The 21,145-nt window shown below is 38.7% G+C and overlaps 1 protein-coding gene across 5 annotated transcripts in view; it reads left to right on the forward strand.

The window, feature by feature from the left end:
* FSTL5 (follistatin like 5) overlaps positions 1–21,145 on the forward strand; it is a 274,244-nt gene that overhangs the window by 169,585 nt on the left and 83,514 nt on the right. For all 5 annotated transcript variants that reach the window (XM_058657545.1, XM_058657547.1, XM_058657548.1 and 2 more), the window contains one exon: positions 264–430. In XM_058657545.1, the coding sequence (XP_058513528.1) occupies positions 264–430 (167 nt within the window). The remainder of the gene's footprint in view (positions 1–263; positions 431–21,145) is intronic.

Consider the following 21,145-nt stretch of genomic DNA (forward strand, 5'->3'; position numbering starts at 1 on the left):
TGACAGACTTATTATAACTCTAGTTCTGATATTCATTTCATGTTTAATAGTTCTTTGCCCCATAATGATGCTTGTCAATCAATTAAATTGAAATGTCATCCTGACCTTTTATTGGAAACAATTTACTCTTTCTTCATTTCATCACAAGCTTTTCATCCTTTCGTTCAAATTGAAAGACTTGATTACCAGTATTGAGAAACTTTATATTCATTAACCTTATGAAAATACATACTCATCAATGTCCTGACACTTTATCTTTGCAGAGGTGATCCAATTGAATCTACCTGAGGACCAGAAGCTAAGCATTACTGCGGCAACTGTGGGACAAAGTGCTGTCTTAAGCTGCGCCATTCAGGCATCTCTGAGGCCACCCATTGTCTGGAAGAGGAACAACATTGTTCTGAATAATTTAGACTTGGAAGACATCAACGTGAGTACATACATGAAGTCACTTGCAAAGATGTCTGTTTCACAGTCTATATAACAGGCTTCCTAAGTCTGATGAGCTTACTAAATATCACCTATAGGGTGGGAGAGAATTATTAGGACATTCATAGGTCCGTTGTATGGCCTGAGAAATATACTGTGGACAACTTAGTATTGTGTATCATTTAGAAGTATCTGAATCATTTGTGTTGTTGGGATAAGCAAGTTATGACACAAACAAGATAATGAAGTTTTCACAGGAAAAGTATTCATTAATGAAACTTTAGAATGCTGTCTGAAGAAAATGTGATAATATGCATATGTGTGTAATGGAATTTTATATCTCTAAGAATATAAATAATAAATGAGTAATATATACATTTTATATGAAAATGTATTTATGTGAAAATATATGCCACTTTTTTAGAATGCCTCTATTAGTGTAAATGTAGATAGTATACATTTATATCAACTTTGGGAATCATATCTCTGAAATTGCTTAGAAAATTTGCTACAGGAATGAAAACAGGGTTGGAATGGTATATTTATTGATTCCCAACAATATCCTGGTGTCCTTTTTTTATTTCTAACATGTACATCTATTAAATGCAAGAGGAAAACTATTTTTAAAATAATATCATGGCTTAGTTAGTTAGTAATGTTCTGGTGCCTATGAGATGCATTCTTTGAGGAATATGATTTCAATATTGCAATATATGTGTGAAGAATTGACATCACGTGGAATTCACTGAAATAATAACTTGATACAAGAGTGGACTGTTGCTTGGCCAGAATGAAAAAAAAAATAAGCCCACTTCTCAATATGCAAAAACCAATATTCAGGAGACAGAGGTTGATGGGTGGAAATCAAATTTATTCATAAAACAGAAACTTGGGAAGAGAAGGCATTTTGTCACTAATAGTATCTCTGTTTCTCAAGTTAGCAGGAAGTGTCTTGAAGGGGGCTAACAGGGGAAGAAGGGGAGGATTGTTGGAAACAGCTGCATTGTAGCTTCCAGCCAAGTGATAAAGACTCCTCGTGGATTCCCAGTGGTGATCTTCAATTTCTAGTTGTAAATACAATTTCTGGTCACAGTGACCAGAGACAAATTTTTTCGCAATTTCAGAGGGCTTCTCTTTCTTCAAATCCCGAACACATATTCACAATCTACAATGTGAGGCTTGGGCTATAATTGCTATTATTTTTTTCTTTATAAGCCAAGTCACCAACTAAAGCAATTATTCTTACAATGGGTGTGGCAGAATTTTAATTCTAATTGATTTTGGAAATTTCCTACTGTCTCCTTCCATTCAATTTCTTTGCAAAAGGAAAATTGATCGTATTGTGACTACTTTTCAAATGGAGATGCCACAGTGGTTGTTGGAATGGAAGAGAATGTGACAGAAAGAAATTCATGTGTTCTCTTTTGGGGAGAGAAGGAGATAGTTACGACCAAAAGCATTTCTGGCTCTAGAGGTCTGTTCACAAAGATTTTGCATGTGTTTAAAAATAATACTAAACCCTGAGTGTCCTTGTTCTTTGGAACATATCACATAGATTATTTAGTATTATCACTTCCTTTTTTAGCCCTGAAATCACAAATATGAGCTTCCCAGTCAGCAAGAGTATGGCACAGAGGTGATTTGGGAAAGGGCTGAAATTTAGTGGTCCGTATTTCACCAAAGAGAATGAAATAAATACACAAGTATGTTGAACGCCAAAAGCAATCTATAATTTTTTCCTTTGAGGCTACACTCCATGTGGATCTAAGTTCTTTTTGGTACCAGCTGGTGCAGGAGAAGAGTTTCGGACTATGCCTCCAGTGTCAATACAAGGAGGATTGGCTTACTCTATTTGCTTCATTTCTAACTGAAGATATAAAGGTTGCTTTCTGTCTGTTTCTTGAAGATAAGGGTTGTTGATGTGGAACAAGATCTTTGATTCATTGGAGAAGAGCGATCTGGTTGGGCTCCAGCACAGTGTCTAGGGAGATAGCATTCATTCATCCATTGCTCTGTGTTAATTATAACTGTAGGAGTGGAAGCACTGTGATTATGAAGATAATAAAGACATTGCTGGAAAGGATGGCTAAAATGAAATAGAGTTATTTTGGGAATATTTCACTAGCACTTCTACCTCCCCTTCTCTTCTACCCACATTCAATTCCTTCTCTTACATCAACGTACTGGTGTAAAAGCAGAACTCTTTTCCCTAAAACAAAGTCATCCAAAAATCACTTGACTGGGTGAGTTGGAGGGGTGGAAAAATAAGTTAGTGCCAAGTGTGGGACAAATGGGTAACAGGGAAAGCAAGAGTGCGAGTTCCTGTCCAGTTAATGGAAGGACAGATGTAGGCCTAGTTGTGACATAAAAAGTGTTGCTGTGTTATTCAACGTGTATGTGTTGCCAAGAAGCAGTGGGATGCAGTTAGTCTGACCTGTTTGTAATCCTGGGTTCACTCAGTGTCTGAGAACGCAGAACCCTTGGCAGTTGCTGGGAAATCGGATACTCACCTGCAGCGTTAGCTTGGCATAAGCAGCTGGCCCTCATGACCTGACCGCTTGCTACAATGCTTTGAGAGTACACACCAACCAATAGGTAGTCATCCAGGTTATTTTTGAAAAAGGGACAAGCAGTTTCTCAACGAAAGTACAGATTAGGAGGAAAAAAATGATAAACCCTGAAAATTTTTTTGTTCTACAGCCTTTGATTCATCATCACTTGAAATATTTTTATGTTTGCTAACATACATGCTGTGACGCACAATACCTTGGAGCAGTTAAACAAAGTTTAAGGGCAGGCATTGCTTCAAACATTTGTTGATATATTAGAAACAATAAGCAAAAGAGGATTTCAAAAAGTTTGTGGAAAAATCAGAATTCCCCCTCTCCCAAAGGAACTTTTGTGGAATTCCCTTCTGGTAAGCAACACAAGGAAAGATCTATTTTTCTAAAATAAAGAAACGTGTTCCTCTAGGCATACTTACTCCTCAGTCTTCTAAATTCAGATTTCAGTTCAGGTGGGGGCGGTTCCAATAGTTAAATGGAGATGAATTACAGGGCTTTCAATGTTCTGTGTTAACCATTTAAAATGAACAGCAAGGCGGATATCACGCTGAAAGATGGAAAGAAGTAAAAATGTGTGCTTAGAGAGTGTTGAGGAAATGAAGTAGGGCAAACGTTTGCCATCGTTTTGTGGTATTTTGATAATTTCATTCTACACTTCATGGCCATTATTCATAAGAGCACCACTGTTCACTTACTATTTGCTGCTTCAGAAAGAAAGGCTGAAGTGTATGCCCAGCTTGAGATTCCAAACTCCCATAGTCTACATCTTCCTACAGTGATCATTAAAAATCCAAGACTATGTCCGTATTGTAGTATTTGTAATTTTGAATTCATCCTTCTAAACCTCCCTACCTGAGATCTTTTCTCAGGGTCCATACTAAAACTTTAAAACTATTCAGGACGTTGTGTTATAGGGAATTTATAATCTCAGATTTCATGACGTTTTGAGAAACAATTCAAGATAAAGTCATTGCTGATTTACTTCATGGATCGTTGGAGCTGCGGTTGGCATTTATTTCTCTGTCTTTACCTTAGTGTCACTGGGGCCTATGTTCTGTCTGGGATATTATTGTTTAAAAACCACTCAAAGAAAATAAAACAGTAAGTAAATGCTGTGAATATATCCACTTACAAAAGTGGACGTATTGTGTCCACTTATTTTGGTCTACAATTTTCTCAGGCATGGAGTTTTTACATTTAATTCCTATCTCTGTTCCATGAATTCTAATTTTCCTAAAAAATCTTTACAGTCAAGTTAAAAGAAACAGAAGTATTTTTTTATGTTCTGACGTCTATGTATTCTGATAAGATGAAGCATTTTAGATAGATGTCATGCAGCAAGTGTTGAGAATTTTTTTAAAAATCAGTATTTGAAAGTCTAGTTTCATTTCCAGCTACCTTTACTTAAGCTGAATAAACATTCAAATCTACTCTGTACAGAGAACTCTCAAGCTTTCGGTATTAAAACAGAAACCGCTGACCATGCTGCTACTTTTGAAAGATGGGAAATTCATTTCAGCTATCATTATGCTACTGGTATTTTTATTTAAGTGCTGTATTACCAACTGTTGAATCACCAAAATATATTTAAATGCATTTACCAGGATCACTGTAATTTGAAATATCATTGATTGCATTTCATTTTGTCATCATTTCTTCTTGAAGTATACTAATATTAAAACTTCACTATGCGTAAACATCTGTGTGTGTGTGTGTGTGTGTGTGTGTGTACTCTATCTAGTGAATACCTCACATGGTTTCTGACTACACACTATCTTGTGAACACTGTTTCAATATTTTGCCAACTCTTGCTTTATGGTGTCTGTTTCCTTAAAATGGGGAACGGGTCTTTCTAGGTTTAGGCATCCTTGTTTTTAAGGAGCAGTTACGTGCTAGAACCTCTCAGAGACTCACCAGCACAGTTCCATTTCACGAACACACACAGACTCTTGCAGTGTGCTTCACAGCTTTGCTCTCCTGCAAGCTCTCCTGGCTGAGCACTGTGGCTTCGGGTGCCGCTTTCAAAGACAGCAATGACAGAAGCTCTGGAATCGTGTAGTATTCAACACAGCAGATCATCAGCAGGCCAGACTCAAAACAGCTTGAGCTTCTTTTATGATTCTCAGACTCCAAGAATTACACTGTTGCCTTAAATATTGAATATCTCTTCTAACATTCTTTATTAAATTAATTTCTTACTCAAGAGTTTGCCAGAATTGATTCTGTTGTTTGTCAGAAAAAAGTGCCCTCTGATTAATATAGTATTTTAATTACATGGCCAAAAAGAAAAAAATTAACTAGGGACAGTGTTTTGGATAATGAAAAGATGGGTAGCTGGGTTCAACTTCAGGTACCACTGCTGATGCCAGTATCCTGGTAATGCAGAATCTGGTGTGTCAGGTGGCTGAGTGTGCCTGTGATGCTGGGCAGCTAGACTGAACTCAGAGCACCTGGCTCCAGCAAGGCCCACCTTTCTGGCTTTCTGGGAGTTTTGAGAAGTGAACCAATAGAAATGCGCCCTCTCCTGCTCCCTCTCTCCACATCCCTTTCTCTCTCCCTCTCAACTGAATATACAAAAAGCTTTAGAAAGAAACATCCATAATTATGTGTGCACTCAATGAATTTCTCATTGTTAAGATTAGACACTTGATGAATTAGACAGCAAAATGATTCTTCTCTAGAAAGATGCATTTTCACTTTCTTTATAAGCAGAATTCAGTTGTGTTTTTCACAATACAGGTATCTCATTAACTTTTGCAGCATTAACATTCTGCATCCTTTCATGTCAAAGAGAAACAAACGTTGGACACATCTAACATTTTTTCTGATTCTTAATACATATGCTAGATGGAATGTAATATCGCTTACCTTAGCCATTAGATGAATAAATTACAGCTGCAAAATTAATATAGATGTATTTTAAAAGCACAGCCACTGCATATTACTTGTGCTTCCCAAGTCCCATTTTAAAATTCAGAAAAAATCCTGTAAGTAAACTAATGATCCCCATTTTGCGCACTGTGTATATTTCACGTCTTTAGTGGGATGGAATCATATCACTTCTCATTATCTCATTACCTCTTCAGTGTAAAAACATGCCCGTGAAGGATGGACTTGCACGCACATTTGCATTTGTGGAGGATTTTTTAAAAAAAGATTTATTTATTTGTGCTTGAAAGTCAGATTTTACAGAGAGAAGGAGAGAGAGAAAATAAAGAAGTTCTTCCACGCCCCGGATGGCCACAAAGCCAGCACTGAGCTGATCTGAAGCCAGGAGGTCCTTCCAGGTCTCCCACATGGACACAGAGTCCCAAGGACTTGGGTCATCCTCCACTGCCTTCCCAGGGTAAGGACAGAGAGCTGGATCCAAAGTGGAGCATCTGGGAAAGAGAAGGCCCTGTGGAATGCCAGTGCCACAGGACCAAGGATTAACACGCTGCACCGTCATGTCAGCCCCCACGTGCAGAGAGTTGCAAGAGAGATGCTTAGTTGCACAGCAAGTCGTTTTATTTATACATGGTGCTTAGTGCTCAGGTTTCTAATGTGGTCTGTTAGAGTCTTGAACAAGAGTTTTACGTACTGTGTGAAAGTGAGTTGTTCTGAGACTTCTGCTGTCTCCTGGAAAGTGTGTTCCAAGTAATTCTGTCTTCAACATATCGCAAATGATATCTTATGCTCTGCCATTAGATTCAGGGTTCACTGGGCATTCAAGTGATGTTTGAAGCCTCCTGTTTGGCCTGGTAACTCTCTTGCAGCAAATGATTAAAATGAAAATCCTGAGCACACATTCTAGTGTGACAGTGACTTGCAACATGGGCTACGGATGCAACATTTCTGGATTCAAATTAATCTGCGGTCACACCGGAGGTTTGTGACACCAAGCTAATTATTTTGCTCTTTATACCCCAGCTCCCTTATCTGTCAAGTGAAGATAACGATAGAATTGACTCCTGTTCTTCATTGAGAGCTAATGAGATAGAACATTTTAAAAACTGTTAACCCTGATGCACACTCAGTTAAACTGTGAATGTGTTTTCTCTTCCCTGTCTCCCTCCTTCTTTCCTTCCTTTCTGTTTTATCTGCTTCCTGTTATATATGTTTCAGGAAACAGGGATGCTCTCAGTCTGCCTGGGACAGCAGAATTCACTGTTAAGATGCAGGCTTACAACACTAAAGAGATTAGGGATTTCGAAGAGAACTCCAAAGCTAAATTTTATTTAATTATCATGGCCAGTGAAACTAGAAGACTTTTTGTTGTTGTTGTTGATTGCAAAATGTAGGCATTCTATCTTATGTACTGATGAGAGGAAGCGAAGGAAGGGAGACCAAGAGTGAGAGGCTAACAGAGGGGAGAGAGAGAGAGAGAGAGAGAGAGACAGAGACAGAGAGAGCGCGCGCTGTCTCCCAGATGCTAGTTTATTTCCCTAAAATCATGACATCCTCCCTAATTTCTTTGGTCTTACGTTTATTGTAGGAAGATGGCACAGAATGAGTTCTACTCACTTAGCAACACTGCAGAATACAGTCAGATCATAGTCACACTGTTTTATAAAATTCCAAAGGAAATGATGGTTTATACCCAAGACAGCAGCTGGCAGAGTAGGGTGAGACACTTTCAAATGGAAGAAGTAAGATTAGTGGAGGACAAGCAAAGAAGTTGTGTTCAAAGATGATAGGAGTGGGTAGACACACGGTAGAGGAACACCTGAGGGCCCATGGACACAGGGAAGCAGAGACGGTGAGCAGTGCTATAGCACAGCGCAGCAGTCATCAGGGCTTCATTGGCAGACAGATGGGAATGGGAGACATCAAGAACACAGGAGGTGAACCACGGCATAGACATGCAAGTCCTGCTGAGTCTTTGACCCAGTCATGAGCTACTGATCAGTGTGGGGGTAGGGTGCAGTTCACAGCTCAGCCCCCCATCAGTGCCACAGGTGGGACATCCATTGCCATTTTGAGCACTGCGGAAAACCCCATGGGGGGGATAATTGTGAACTGCGCATGTACTGAACCCAGAAAGAACGCATTTCCCGCTCAGCACAGTTCGCTGGACCCATGAGGAAACTAACAGCAACTTGCTGTCTCCTGGGTTCCAGCCATAAAAGGTCTGGGTTGCCTCTAGAACCAGATGCTAACAGGTTTTGGCAAGAAGAGAAAAAGATTTAAAAAAAAATCTATGCACAACCAACAGGGAAGAGAACTGCTAACAAACCTGTGATGCAGTTAAAAGACTCAGCTGTTAGAACCATGAATGGGAGAAAAGGCTCAACAAACAACAGGGCAGCCATGACGAGGGCGACTCAGGTGCCTAGGTGGCAGCGGCAGCTCCGCGTCAGGGCCCAGGACTGGATCTCACTGGATGGCGTGGAGTGAGTGCACATAGAGAACAAGACCCTGAATAAGAACCGTGAATGTGACATGTAGACCTGTGGATGACACAGTGTAATCAGCAGCCCCAGAAGAATCGCTAATCTGACTTACACTGGCAGCTCAGGCACCACAAATGAGGTTGTCCATACCTCCCCTGCTCAGGACGCAACGGATATTTCTAATACAGAATCATCTGATGAAGACATCAAAGAACTGCAAGATAATAATTTCTAAGATCAGCGGAAAGCTCCTTAAAAACAACCAGCCACAGATACAGGAGTTGAAGGAATACAACACGCAAGAACCAGCAGCGTTGAAGCAGAATCACGCTAAAATATTATAAATGACAAATGCAACAGAGCCAATTAAAAATGCAATGCAAAGTCTCAGTGACAGAGGGAAACAGAAGAAACAATTTCTTTTTCCCCAAAATTTAAAGTACATTTTATTTATGCAGTTGTGAAGTGAAACTTTCAAATATTTTACAAATATCTATAAAGGAATCCATCATCCTATTGTCAAGATCTATTTCATAGTTTCATTGATAATCCATCTTTGAAATGGAAGTAGGGAGGCATACTGCATCGTGTCGTCACATCCAGACATAATAGTCTCTATTACACAATTACCATACATCCTCGTAAATGAAAAGCCATGAAAGAAAATCAATAACAGGAAGAATAGAAAACTTGCAACATGAAGTCAAGTAGCATGCTATTGAATGACCAATGTATCATTGGTGAAATAAAAAAGAAATTCAAAAACCTACTTGAAGAAAATGATACTACAGTATGGCCTATGTGTTAACTGAAAAAAAAAAAGCATAAGAAAAAAAACCTTTTTTGCATGAATGAAACTAAAAAACAAAAAATATCAAAACCCATAAGGTGCAGATCAGACAATATTGAAAGGGACAGTTATAACATCACCTACTTAAAATATGCTAAGTAACCAATACTCAAAATTCAGTGCCATCCCCAAAGACCAAAGGTGTTTTTCTCAGATGTTGAAAAAACTCTAGTATTCTTATGAAAACAGAAGGAACCATGAATAACTAAGGCAACTTTGAACAATAAAAACAAACCTGGAGACATCACCATACCAGCTTTTAAGACATTCCAGCACAAGCATAACAAAACAGCCTGGCAGAAGCCCAAGAGGAGACCAATGAACCAATCAGATTAAATTCATACAAATAAAAAATTAGCAACAAAACATAATACAATGTATAACTTGCTGTGTATTTTTCTTTTTGATAATCAGATAACCTCTTGAGAAAAAAACCTGTAAAAATAAAAAATAAAAGAATGTATGAATCCTGGAGATTTGTCCCTTTTATTTGACTATTGCTGCACTAAGCAGAATTTTGTAACTGTACTTTAATTTTTAAACCTTGACATAAGAATCAGTAAATGACAGATTGTGATCAAGAGAATAATATTGGCAAGAGCAACCTGAAAAAAAAAAAGAGAATAAATTACTAATTAGAAATGAAGATTTAAGGCTGAAATGCATTGTAAAATTCAAAGTTAAATTTCATTGAGATTTAATGTTCCACTTAGGAGAGTAATGTGATTACAAATGCCATTTTGGCAAACCTCTGTATATTAAAACTAATAATACTGTCATTCATCTTGGGCTAATCTTAGAAAGTAATTATATTCTGATGGTATATTTAATATATTAATTCTTCCTTAGATATAATTTTAAGTGGGAGTGCCGTTTTTTATCATTGCTATTATATCCCTGTTTCTAAGATAACATTATCGCCTAGAAAGACGTGGACTCATCAAAATTCTCTTCATTTTCTAAAATCCAATGTTATTGATTTATTACAGCTTTCCCAAATTAAAATGTCCTTCATAATTTAAAATACAAAGATTATACTTATTTATGCTTAATGTATGAAACAGAAATGTGTGTGGGGGTGAATATATTTGAGTTGCTATCACATGGCATTAGCACATTGTCACAGTGCTAATTATTATGTTAAGTGGCTTGATCCCAAATACTGAAAGAAAAGGCATTTAGACACAGCGCTTGAAGTCAGACACAGGACGTTTGTATCATTTCAGTCAGAATTTAACCTTATTGTTTACATGTTTTGTTGGGTTTTACATGAGTCTTACGTATTTAACATTCAACATTACATCTGCTGCTTATGAAGAATGGCCCACTTTATTCTAACATGCAAACTGTGTGGCTATAACCAAGTGGGGGCCTGGGAAGGATCTCATGTTCTAGCTTTGGTCTGTCTAGGCCTAGGCCGTTGGGGCCGTTGGGGGAGTTAACCAGCCTATAGAAAATTTCTTTCTTTCTCCCTGTCATTCTACCTTTTGATTAAATAAATACATCCTAAAGTATCGCATACTTTATACTTCCAATCTCCAAGTGAACTATATGAACTTTTATCTTTGTGAATATACTCTGTAAGTCATATCACAAATCTATATTAGTGCGCTAAGAGAAGCTAATTAATAGTCGAGCATGGTGTTTGAGTGCGGTCGTGTGAATTTCAAATGCCAAATTAATCTCTCCTGATCAGATATTAGTCATGTTGGAAAGCAAAACAGACACGCTGATGTTTCATATCCTCTAAATTTATTTTCCTTGCATGTATAACGTATTAAGTAACACTTTCATTGAAATGAATCATTGTTCTTTTATTGCTTTGCTTTTGAACTATATCCTGAAGATAGTAGGAATGCATTTCAATTTATTATGATGAGCACAGTGCTTCCATTTATTAACTCAAAATTTCTTTTCTGTATATTTTATTTTATTGCCTTCTCTTCATCTGAAAGTAATATTAAAGTTGCACTTTGCTCTTTGAATTCTATTTACTTTCTTCTCATGCTTTACAATTTGTTGAAGTTCTGCAAAGGGAGTTTTCAGAATACAATAAGAAGGAACTTTTGCTTCTTGACTTCCTACCTATTGCCGGTTTCATTTTTGCTGGATCAGGTGCTGCTGGGCCCTCTCTGGCTGGCGCACTCTTCATCAATAGGCAATCTCTCATGGTCTTTCCTTACTCCTGCCTTCTATGGCTGTTTCATTACCAACATATGTATTTCTCCATCTAAGTGACTTTGTTGCTGCCGCAATGTTTATCCTATAAATTAGCTTCTCTGTGTGTTTGCTACATAATTATTCTCATTACAATTCTGCCTCCCAATGGAAGCACATTGTTGGTTCACTTCTAAATGTGCAATATGTTCATGGTTTTTATTCCTTCGTAGATGTTTCATAAATACTTCTGTAGGAATGTAAAAACTTCATTAGTATGAGAACATTTGCAGCATATTGCTAATTCTTAACTATTGGGTATTAAAGACTAATAGGTGCACGGAACATGGTGGCTAAACATTTTTTTAGGTAAATGCATAATAGAAAAACAAATTTAAAAAATGTGAATATATCACATTTATGCATAAATGAATATTCAAGTTACAGGTAACAAAATAACTATAAGATTAAAATAGAATCTACTGACAGGGTAGATTTCGTTTCTTTTTTTTATCTACTCTGACACATTGCGAAAATATTCAGGTCTTCTATGTCTCAGTTAATTTTCTTGGTGGAGTGAAGATGCTGAATTGAGTTGTTATACTCAATAATGTAAGAGTCTTCAAAAATCCATGAAAAAGATGGACTATACAACATCTCTGTGGAGTTAAAAACTTGTTGCATCTTTTTTGCACTCTTTTTTCTTTAAATGCCTTTTAATTACGTTTTCCATAAACTTTTTGGTGTACTCTTATGTGTGCATATTTCTGTGTATTTATTCCTTCTACAACTTTCAATTGAATAGTGTCCATTTTTGGCCTGTGAATGAAAACAATGTGCAATAAAAAGCAATAGATTTGGAAATCCCAGCTCACATAGCCTATTAGTCATAATACCCATACCTAAAATGACCTGCTACATAGTATGTCAAGTAAAACCATACGTGAAAACTTCATCACCATGAAAGTATAAATGAAAGAAAATACATAAGAAATCAAGTTAAGTGTCTTGGCCATTACCTATCAGTATGTCAGCAAACTGCATGGTGATTTCCAAAAGAGAATTAAAGAATCCTAGCTTTCAATTCTAACGACTCTTCATTTGATTTTTGATGCAAGGTTCTGTGACCAAAGGAAAATGTTGACTCTCCTGAAATCTCCTGGCTGTCTTGTTTAGAGCAATCTTATCAGATTTCAGAAACCTACCTTGTGTATACTGACCTGTCTGCATTTGCTTTAGGTTTCTTACATTCAGAATAAGGTTGGCCTATAACAGAGCTAGGATCCATTTCTTCTTAGAGTACCCACATTGGGGCTGGGGGATGAATAGCACTGATTCTTGATGTTAAACCCTGTGTGTCACCTTTGATTATACTTGCTTACTATCAGGTGGAGTAGTATACTAGCAATACCAAGGGACTACGTTTGTAGTTCCCTTTAGCAAATGTGGCAGAATGCCTCAAGGTCATGCGGAAGGTATTCTGGATACTGTAAACCCTGTAATACATATGACATGACATGGGACTTGCAACTCTTCCCCAACTAGTCCTATAATGCATGATGCATATTATTTCTGTATGTTGGTTGCAATGTAGATTAAAATCACAAATTCTCTCTGCTGGTGCAAGAAAAAAATCTTTCAGAGTTGTTGAAAAATCACAATAACCATTTAACAAGAATTGTGTATGGCCTTCTAATTAATTAACCAATAAACCGATCATTTTATTATTATATCTTGTATTATATTATTGGTTAATAAATACATTATTACTCATTAATTTAGTGATCTTTATAAAATATTTTGATGTTTACATGGTAAGGATGGATGCAGTGAGGACCACTTACGTTGGGGAAGGTCCGTGTATGAGGGAAGGTTGGTGGGACAAAGGCTTCCAATATTCTTTTTCTTCTGTATTGAGGCAGGGGATGGAGGGGACCACTACCAGCTCTCAAATTCCGTCAGTATCTAGATGTGGGGGATGACCACTGATGTCACCTTAGAAACCCTAAGGTAGACAACATTACCCAAGGGTGTGGCTTGAGTGATCTTGATAGTTCTGAGATGCTATTGGTTTCGTTGCTCCAGGGTTGAGAAAATCCTGCCAAGGTGCTTTGGCTGACAGAGTCCACCGCCACGCATCCACTCACCCAGACACTTGCTACCTAAGCTGTCAGGAGAGCTGTCCATCCATTTTACTCCATCTGCTGCAGGGTCCCAAGGCTCTGAGCCGCCCTCGACTGCTTTCCCAGCCACAAGCAGGGAGCTGGATGTGAAGGGATTTTCTGTCTGGGACATGAACCTGCATGCTGGGGGATGCAAGGTGAAGATTTAGCCACTAGACTACCGCGCTGGGCCCAGTTCCTGTACTTCTAAAGGACTTTCATATGAAAAAGGTCAGAGTAGTAGTCATGGATTTATTGTCCTGATAACACCAATTCTCATTTGAAAATTTTGGCACAAATATGGGAAATTTTTAGTTTTCTGGTTTGGACAAAGAATGGTGGCAGAGCTTGTTCATTTCATTTTAAGCTATTTGTTAGTCAGTTATGTATACCGATGAGTTAGACCACAGATAATAGAGTGCTCCAACTTTCTTAGAACTGACCATGTCATCTCTAAATTTTCTTTTAAAAATTTTATTTGTTTATTTATTTATTTAGATTGGAAAGACAGATTTATGGAGACAATAGGAGAGACAGAAAGAAAGATCTTCTGTCCACTGGTTCATTCCTTAAATGGCCGCAAGGGCAGGAGCTGAGCCAATCCAAAGCCGGGAGCCTGGTGTTCCTTCTGGGTCTCCCACATGTTTGCAGGGTCCCAAGGTGTTGGCCATCCTCTGTGGTTTTCCCAAGCCACTTACAGGGAGCTTAAGGGAAAGTGGAGCCACTGGGACATGAACCTGCACCCAAATGGGATTCTGGTGCATGCAAGGTGAGGATTTAGCCATTGAGCTACCACGCCAATCCCTCAGGTTTATTTTTTGTATCTTATTGCCTTGTCTATGATGTGTAACATTTTCAAAGCATCTTAAAAATCTTTTTCTTTTCACTTATTTCTTTGGTTGTATTTCAAGGATTTTTTTGGGGGTGTGTTTGTACTTTCATGCTTTGATCTCAGTTAAATACACTGCACAATTAGAGCACAAACCTCCTATTTCCCCTGCATTGGAAAATGTAAAATAAGGACAGAGGGACTAGAATTTTACGGATGCATTTGTATTAACTTGGGAAATTATAAAATAACACCATAAGCCGAGTGACTTTACAACAGAAATGTGTTTTCCCTTGATTCCAGAAGTTGGAAATGCCATATGTGGCAGTAAAGTATTATGGTCTCAGTGAGGGCTTGTTTCCAGATTTATAAATCGTCCCCTTTTCTTTGTTTTCCAATTGTAGGTACTCACAGAGACTAGGTTAAAAAAATACTACATTAGGCATGCCTCATACATTGGTGGATATTTATTGGAGTAGGAACTGTTCTGAAGTGTTGGTGCTGTTGTCTGGATTGCAATACACCACCTGCTTACCCCTGTAGTCCTCTTTATGCTCACAGTGGGAGCTGTTGCTGGAACAAAATCCTGCAGTGGGAGGAGGACCTTCCCGGTAGCCCTGCACATCAGAGAGCCTGGTTGTCTGTGTGCCTTCCTCCTGCCGCTTGCTCTCCCTTCCTTGGTCCCCCAGGGGGTGGAGCAAGGATGCCTTCCTTTCCTTCTTGGTCAGCCTTGGGCAGCGACTTGTACCGGAGCCTCTGAAGCTGTTTCCCCGAAGATCCAGCTCTGTCTCCAGCATTGCGAGATGCTGTTTTCTGAGACAAGCAGTGTTTTTCTCTCTTGAAAACTCACTGGGTTTTCACTTGTGTTCTCAAAGTGACAGAATCTGGTCCACTTTTTCAGCACGATAAAGCCTATTCCACTGGGGAGAACGGCAGTCAAACTGGCTTTGTTTTGGTGGTGGTTTTGTTTTGCTGTTTGTCTTGGCAGTGACAACTACCTCAGACCAGGTTGGAATTTTGAACCTGCTTTATCTGATTTTTTTTCTTCTTATGAGGTCCGTGGAGGAGACACTAAAATATGGATTATCACTTTCTTTAAGATTTATTGATTTATTTGGAAGGGTGAGAGGGAAAAAAAGAGAGATTGCAAATAAATAAATAAATAAGTAAAAGTGCCATTAAACAACCGGTTCTGAAGTTTTCATTTGTTTCAGCTTTTCATGTTGTATTTGGAGGCTATTTTCTCAGAATTTTATTCCTCGAAATGATGCTGCTTATACACATTATTCTGCTTAGTATTTTGGCTGCAAGTACATGATGTATGTGTAGGTGTAGGTGTGTAATCTACACACACAAAAAATGTACCTTTACAATGTGGTCTGAGTATAGTAAATATTCATAATCAATTTTGCATTTTTAATTGTTTTCAAGGTCACATATCTTCATTTCCAAATTAGGAATACTTTCAGTGATTTAAACACGTGTTGTCAGTCAGACTTACCCAACTGTATCTTTTGCTGCCATTCAGCTGTCTCACACCAGTTGTGTGGAACACGTGACTTGGCCAATCATTTCCTGTCTTCTCAGGCTCATTGACAGCAAGCTGAATCAGAATGGAGTAGCAGGTCTAGAAGTAATAGTAGCTTAATCTACTGTGCTGCAATTCAAAGTCTTAGTTTCATATTTTGACATAAATGTTTTATGCCCTATGCGGTTGACTTTGGTGTATGGTTATGACATAACATTTCTGCTGAGCAATATGCTGAATTCTCCCATTTGTGACTTTCCATTGACACAGGTATTCTTTAATGTGTTTCGATAGGATTATATCACTGTCCTGCTGCAGGGTGCATATAACTCCTTTAAGCATTATTAAGCATACTCTCATTTTGTTTGATTTCCTTTCTATAAGCGAAATAACGCTTCTTGTACTCAACTCAAAGTCCTGTCAAAAGTACCTGTACGAACCTCACTCTGTGATGACTATTTTAGGCAAACCTTAAAAAAAAAATCTTCAAATTACATTTATGAAATCTCTTTAAAACTCAGCAACCACTCAGAGAGTGTGTAGAGTCTCATCAAAGTTTCTTTCTTTCCTTTATTATTTTGAAATGTACCCATAATTTTATACAAACAATAATTGCAAAACATGAGATTAAAGCAAGAGTAGGTTAATTAAATTGAAAATATTATTAGACTCTTTTGACAGTATTTTCGTAAGTAAAAAAAGGATGTCATTGTTTCATTGTCATCAAACAATTTTCTTACACATATCTTGTTTTTGCTTTTGATTTTCTGTCCAAATAATGCCATTACTTGATTTATTCTTTGCTCACACATTTGAAACAGTAAATTTAATCCAAGTTAGTTGGGTTTTCTTTTCTGTTGTGTCTTTTTAAAATGATGCATGAATTTGTTTTAGGAAATGGAGGTTTTAAAAGACTATTAAGTACATTGAATATACGCAGCTCATGTTTATTGGCAAAACATCAAGTATGTAAATAAATAGGCATGAAGAACACCCGTACTTGCTGTAAAATCACGTAAGACATTACTTCATAGCTCTTTGATTCCAAAGTAGAGATGTTTTCTTAAATATTTTATGAAAATATTTTTGCGTACATAAAATCTTGGAAAACGGTTTAGACATATCACCAACGTGAAGTACAATAAAATAGCCAGCATTCAAAATAAAATAACTTTAATCTCAGCATATATCAAAAATTATATTTTATATAGAAAACTGAATTTAAGTGTGTTACTCTGAAATCTTGCAATTTAAAACAATGAAGAGGAGCATAATATGGAAAATAAAGTGGATTTATGTTTACATTTTTGCAGGTTTTACTAGATGGATTTTTTATATCTTAGATTAGAATAAAATCAATAATTCTTGTGGTAAAATGCAGGTTTGGCATGCAGCAAGTGCAAGCTGGCATTATCACACCTGCTCTTTATGGCCTTATATATTCTGATTGACTGGTTCTTATTATTTATAGATTATTAAATGTCTTGATATTTATCATTTTGATCAATGTCCCTTGGCGGTTGTCTTAGAAATATATTCTGCTTTTTGCACTGTCCTGTAAAGAATGTAAACAATCAAGTGAACAGCAGTAGTAATTTCCAGTTGTTTTTCTTCTATTTTTTTCCCCAGAGCAGCTGGGGTTACCACCATTGGCTCCAACATGGGGTGCTGACTTACTAGGAGTAGCTTAATACACTGTGCCACAGCGCTGCCCCCGGGCTGTGTTTTAATGCAGCCTCATCTGGCAGGTGTAACACACAGGTTGTTGGGCTCCAGGTTCCACATTCTCTTCCATAATGTCAGGCAGGAGACTCTTTCCCTGGGTCTCTCTCCGCCACTCCCTCTCTCTCCACACTTCCCCAGCCATTGCTCCCCTAATGGTTCTCCTCTCTCAAATCTGTTTTTTTTTTTTTTTTTTTTTTTGGTTTATTTTCAAGCCAAAGTTCAATACTCCTGTGGTAATTTTCTTGATTGCAATCAATATAGAGTGTCAGGGAGAAGCTATTTTTAACATAAATTCCTATGACATGAATATAGGTAAAGTTAGAAATGCTAGCCATAGTCAAAGGAATTTATAGAAAGTGTGTGATGAAAACAAGTATGTCGGGATTTCAAAAATGTTTTATCTTAAATAATCCTTTTTAAAAGATGTATTTATTTTTTGTTTGCAAGATTTAGAGAGAGAGATCTTCCATTCACTGGTTCACTCCCCAAACAGCCACAACAGCTTGATTTGGGACAGTATGAAGTCAGAAACAGAAGCGCTCTTCCAGGCCTCACATGTGAGTGCAAAGACCTCTTGGTTTACACAGTCTCCCACTGCTTTCCCTGGAACGTTAGCCGGGAGCTGGATGGGGAGAGCAGCGGACCAGACTTGGACAGGAGCCTATATGAGATGCTGGCAGCCCAAGCAGAGACTTAACCCACTAAGCCACGGTACCGGACATGTCAAAAATCTTTTCCCAACTGCATTGTTTGTTTGTTTGTTTTTAGCAACTCTTTCAAGTCCTTCATGTAAAGTGTACTTTTGGAGCACTGTTATATTTTTACAATTCTTGCTGATATAATTTCCATTATAGCCTTTGGACTCAGTTTTTTTTTTAAATTATCTATACAAAGGCAGCAAATTTCACGTATTCTATGATATCGATTTAGGATTATGGTGACACTTCTATCCTTCTCTCCCTCCTGCCCAGATTCCCCACCCACTCTCCTCCTTTCTTATTTCTTTAAATATCTCCTTTTGCCCCAAATTCTGCCATGACATACTTTCATTTTACCTCACAGATACTTAACGCTCCATCAGGTAAAGGTGTCGGCACATAACGAGCAGGGAATAAAACACAAAACACTACCATTCTCCAAGACTACGGACCAGGGCCCTAATTAACAACCAGTCCTCGAATGCCAGTCTTTTCGCTGGCTTCTTGAGCAGCAGGCCCTGAGACCAGTGAGACCACCGGGGGTGAGGGGACGGCATTCTTCGGCTACAAAAACCACCAGAAACAACCCGGCTAGCGATGCTCACTAGTGAGGGAGAACTTCCAAGCTTATCTAGGGAAGAAAGGGGAAGGCAGAAGGGTGGTCCCAACAATACCCCACTCAGCAATCATTGCGATTGGCTAATAGGCTTGCCTGTCTGTCTGGGCCCTCCAAGCACAGATCACGTTCTGCACACAGGGGTGTGGAAGCTGTGCCCCAAACCACAAGAGGTAAGCCGAGATTCAGCTGTGCACAAACGTTATCACCTGGGCTGAAGGCGAAGCCTCAGGGCTTGTGCAGCGCAGGTGGGTGATGAACAGAACGAGGGTCGTGTTTACCTTGGTAGAGGTGGTTCTCAGGGAAGTCCTAGCACAGCTTGTCCTAGGACGGAGGATTGAGGCTGGGGTGCAGCCCACCACTCTCGCTGCATGCCCAGTGAACAGGCCGGGTTGGGGTCTTGGTTAGCCAGGACCATCATCAGGGGTTCCCCCGGAGACATGGTGTGTGGTGTGCCTGCAGCCTTCCACTTGGGCTCAGCAGAGATGGGAGCCATCTCCCACACGAGCTCACGTAGAGGACACTTGTATTTACTCTGTGTGGTAGTTGGAGAAAACATAACCTTTGTCTTTGGGGGACTGGCTGATTTCACTAATCATAACAATTTCCAATTGCATCCATTTAGTTGTAAGACAAGATATATATATATATATATATATATATATATACTGTGACTTAGTCTTATGTATAATTTTTCTTTCTCCGTCTCATTCATACTGCCTACACCACCAGTATCTTTAAACTTGCTACTCTGTGTGACTTTTTTGTTTTAAGTATTTTGTCTCAACTTCTCTTGTTTCTTCTGCCGCCTGCCCTTTTTTTTCATTCTAGCTCCGTTTATGACTGACCTTGAAGGCAGCTTGGTGTCAACAAGTTTCACAGGTTTCCTATGCGGATCAAATGTGTTGATTTTTTTAAGTACTTAGATCAGTGCTTGATACAAAATAACTACTTCACATTTCTCTGGTTTCTTGGTTTTGTGCTAATATGGTGATTTGAAATATAGAAGTGTTTCTTCTTAATAGCAGTGTATCAATCATTTATCCTTGCTGACTTAAAATTTTTCTAGTGGAGATTCCATTACCCTCAGTTATAGTTCTGCTATAGTATGATTAATGCCAGGATCCCATATGTGCACCGGTTCTTGTCCCGGAGGCCCCATTTCTCATCCAGATCCCTGACTGTGGCCTGGGAAGATAATCGAGGATGGCCTTAGGACACTGTGCCAATGCGGGAGACTTAGAGGAGCTGCTTGCTACTGCCTTCAGATGGGCTCAGCTCTGGCCCTTGTGGCTACTTGGGGAGTGAACCAGCAGATGGAAGATGTTTCAGTCTCTCCTCTCTGTAGATCTGCCTTTCGAATAAAATTAATGACTCTGGCCCCAGTGAGGTAGCCTAGTGGGTAAAGTCCTCATCTTGCACACGCCAGGATCCCATATGGATGCCAGTTCATGTTCCAGCGGTCCTGCTTCCCATCCAGCTCCCTGTTGTGGCCTGGGAAGGCAGTTGAGGGTGGACCAAAGCCTTGGGACCCTGCACCTGTCTGGAAAACCTGGAAGAGGCTCCTGGCTTCGGATAGGCTCAGCTCCAGCTGTTGCTGCTGCTTGGAGAATGAATCAACGGAGGGAAGATTTTCCTCTTTGTCTCTCCTCCTCTCTGTATATCTACCTTTCCAATAAAAGATACATTTTAAACATTAATGAATCTTTAATCAATCAATCAAAAGGCAAATAATTCGCCTTCCAGCCCTTTCTTTTCTGGTAGTCAGACATTGTCTTTAAAGTTATGGATATAGTCTTTATGAGCACCACATATAATTGGACTCATAGAATTTCCGATCTTGTGTGTCCAGCTTCTTTTTTTAGCATGAAATAATGTTATGCCTAGCATAATATTGTCTTGTGTAAATGTCATTAATTTGGAGCTGTTCTGGGCTTTGAACATTTGCATACAGTCTCTGTTTAGATATGTTTTTGAGACTTCTGTGTGTATTCTTATCCTCGAGGTGAAATTGTTAGTCAAATGTAACCGTTGAATCTTTTTGACACATGACACATTTTTTCCAGGAGCAATGCATCGTTCAGTGTGCCCACCAGCAGTGCTTGAACGTTCTGAATTGTCTCTGTTCTCTCCGGGATGCTACTGTTCGCCTTTTTTTTTAGCCGCCCTAATGCGCGTCAAGTGGTGTCGGATTTTCATGTTTGCATTTCTTTGG

This window comes from Ochotona princeps, chromosome 32, assembly GCF_030435755.1.
Source record: "Ochotona princeps isolate mOchPri1 chromosome 32, mOchPri1.hap1, whole genome shotgun sequence".
NCBI lineage: Eukaryota > Metazoa > Chordata > Mammalia > Lagomorpha > Ochotonidae > Ochotona > Ochotona princeps.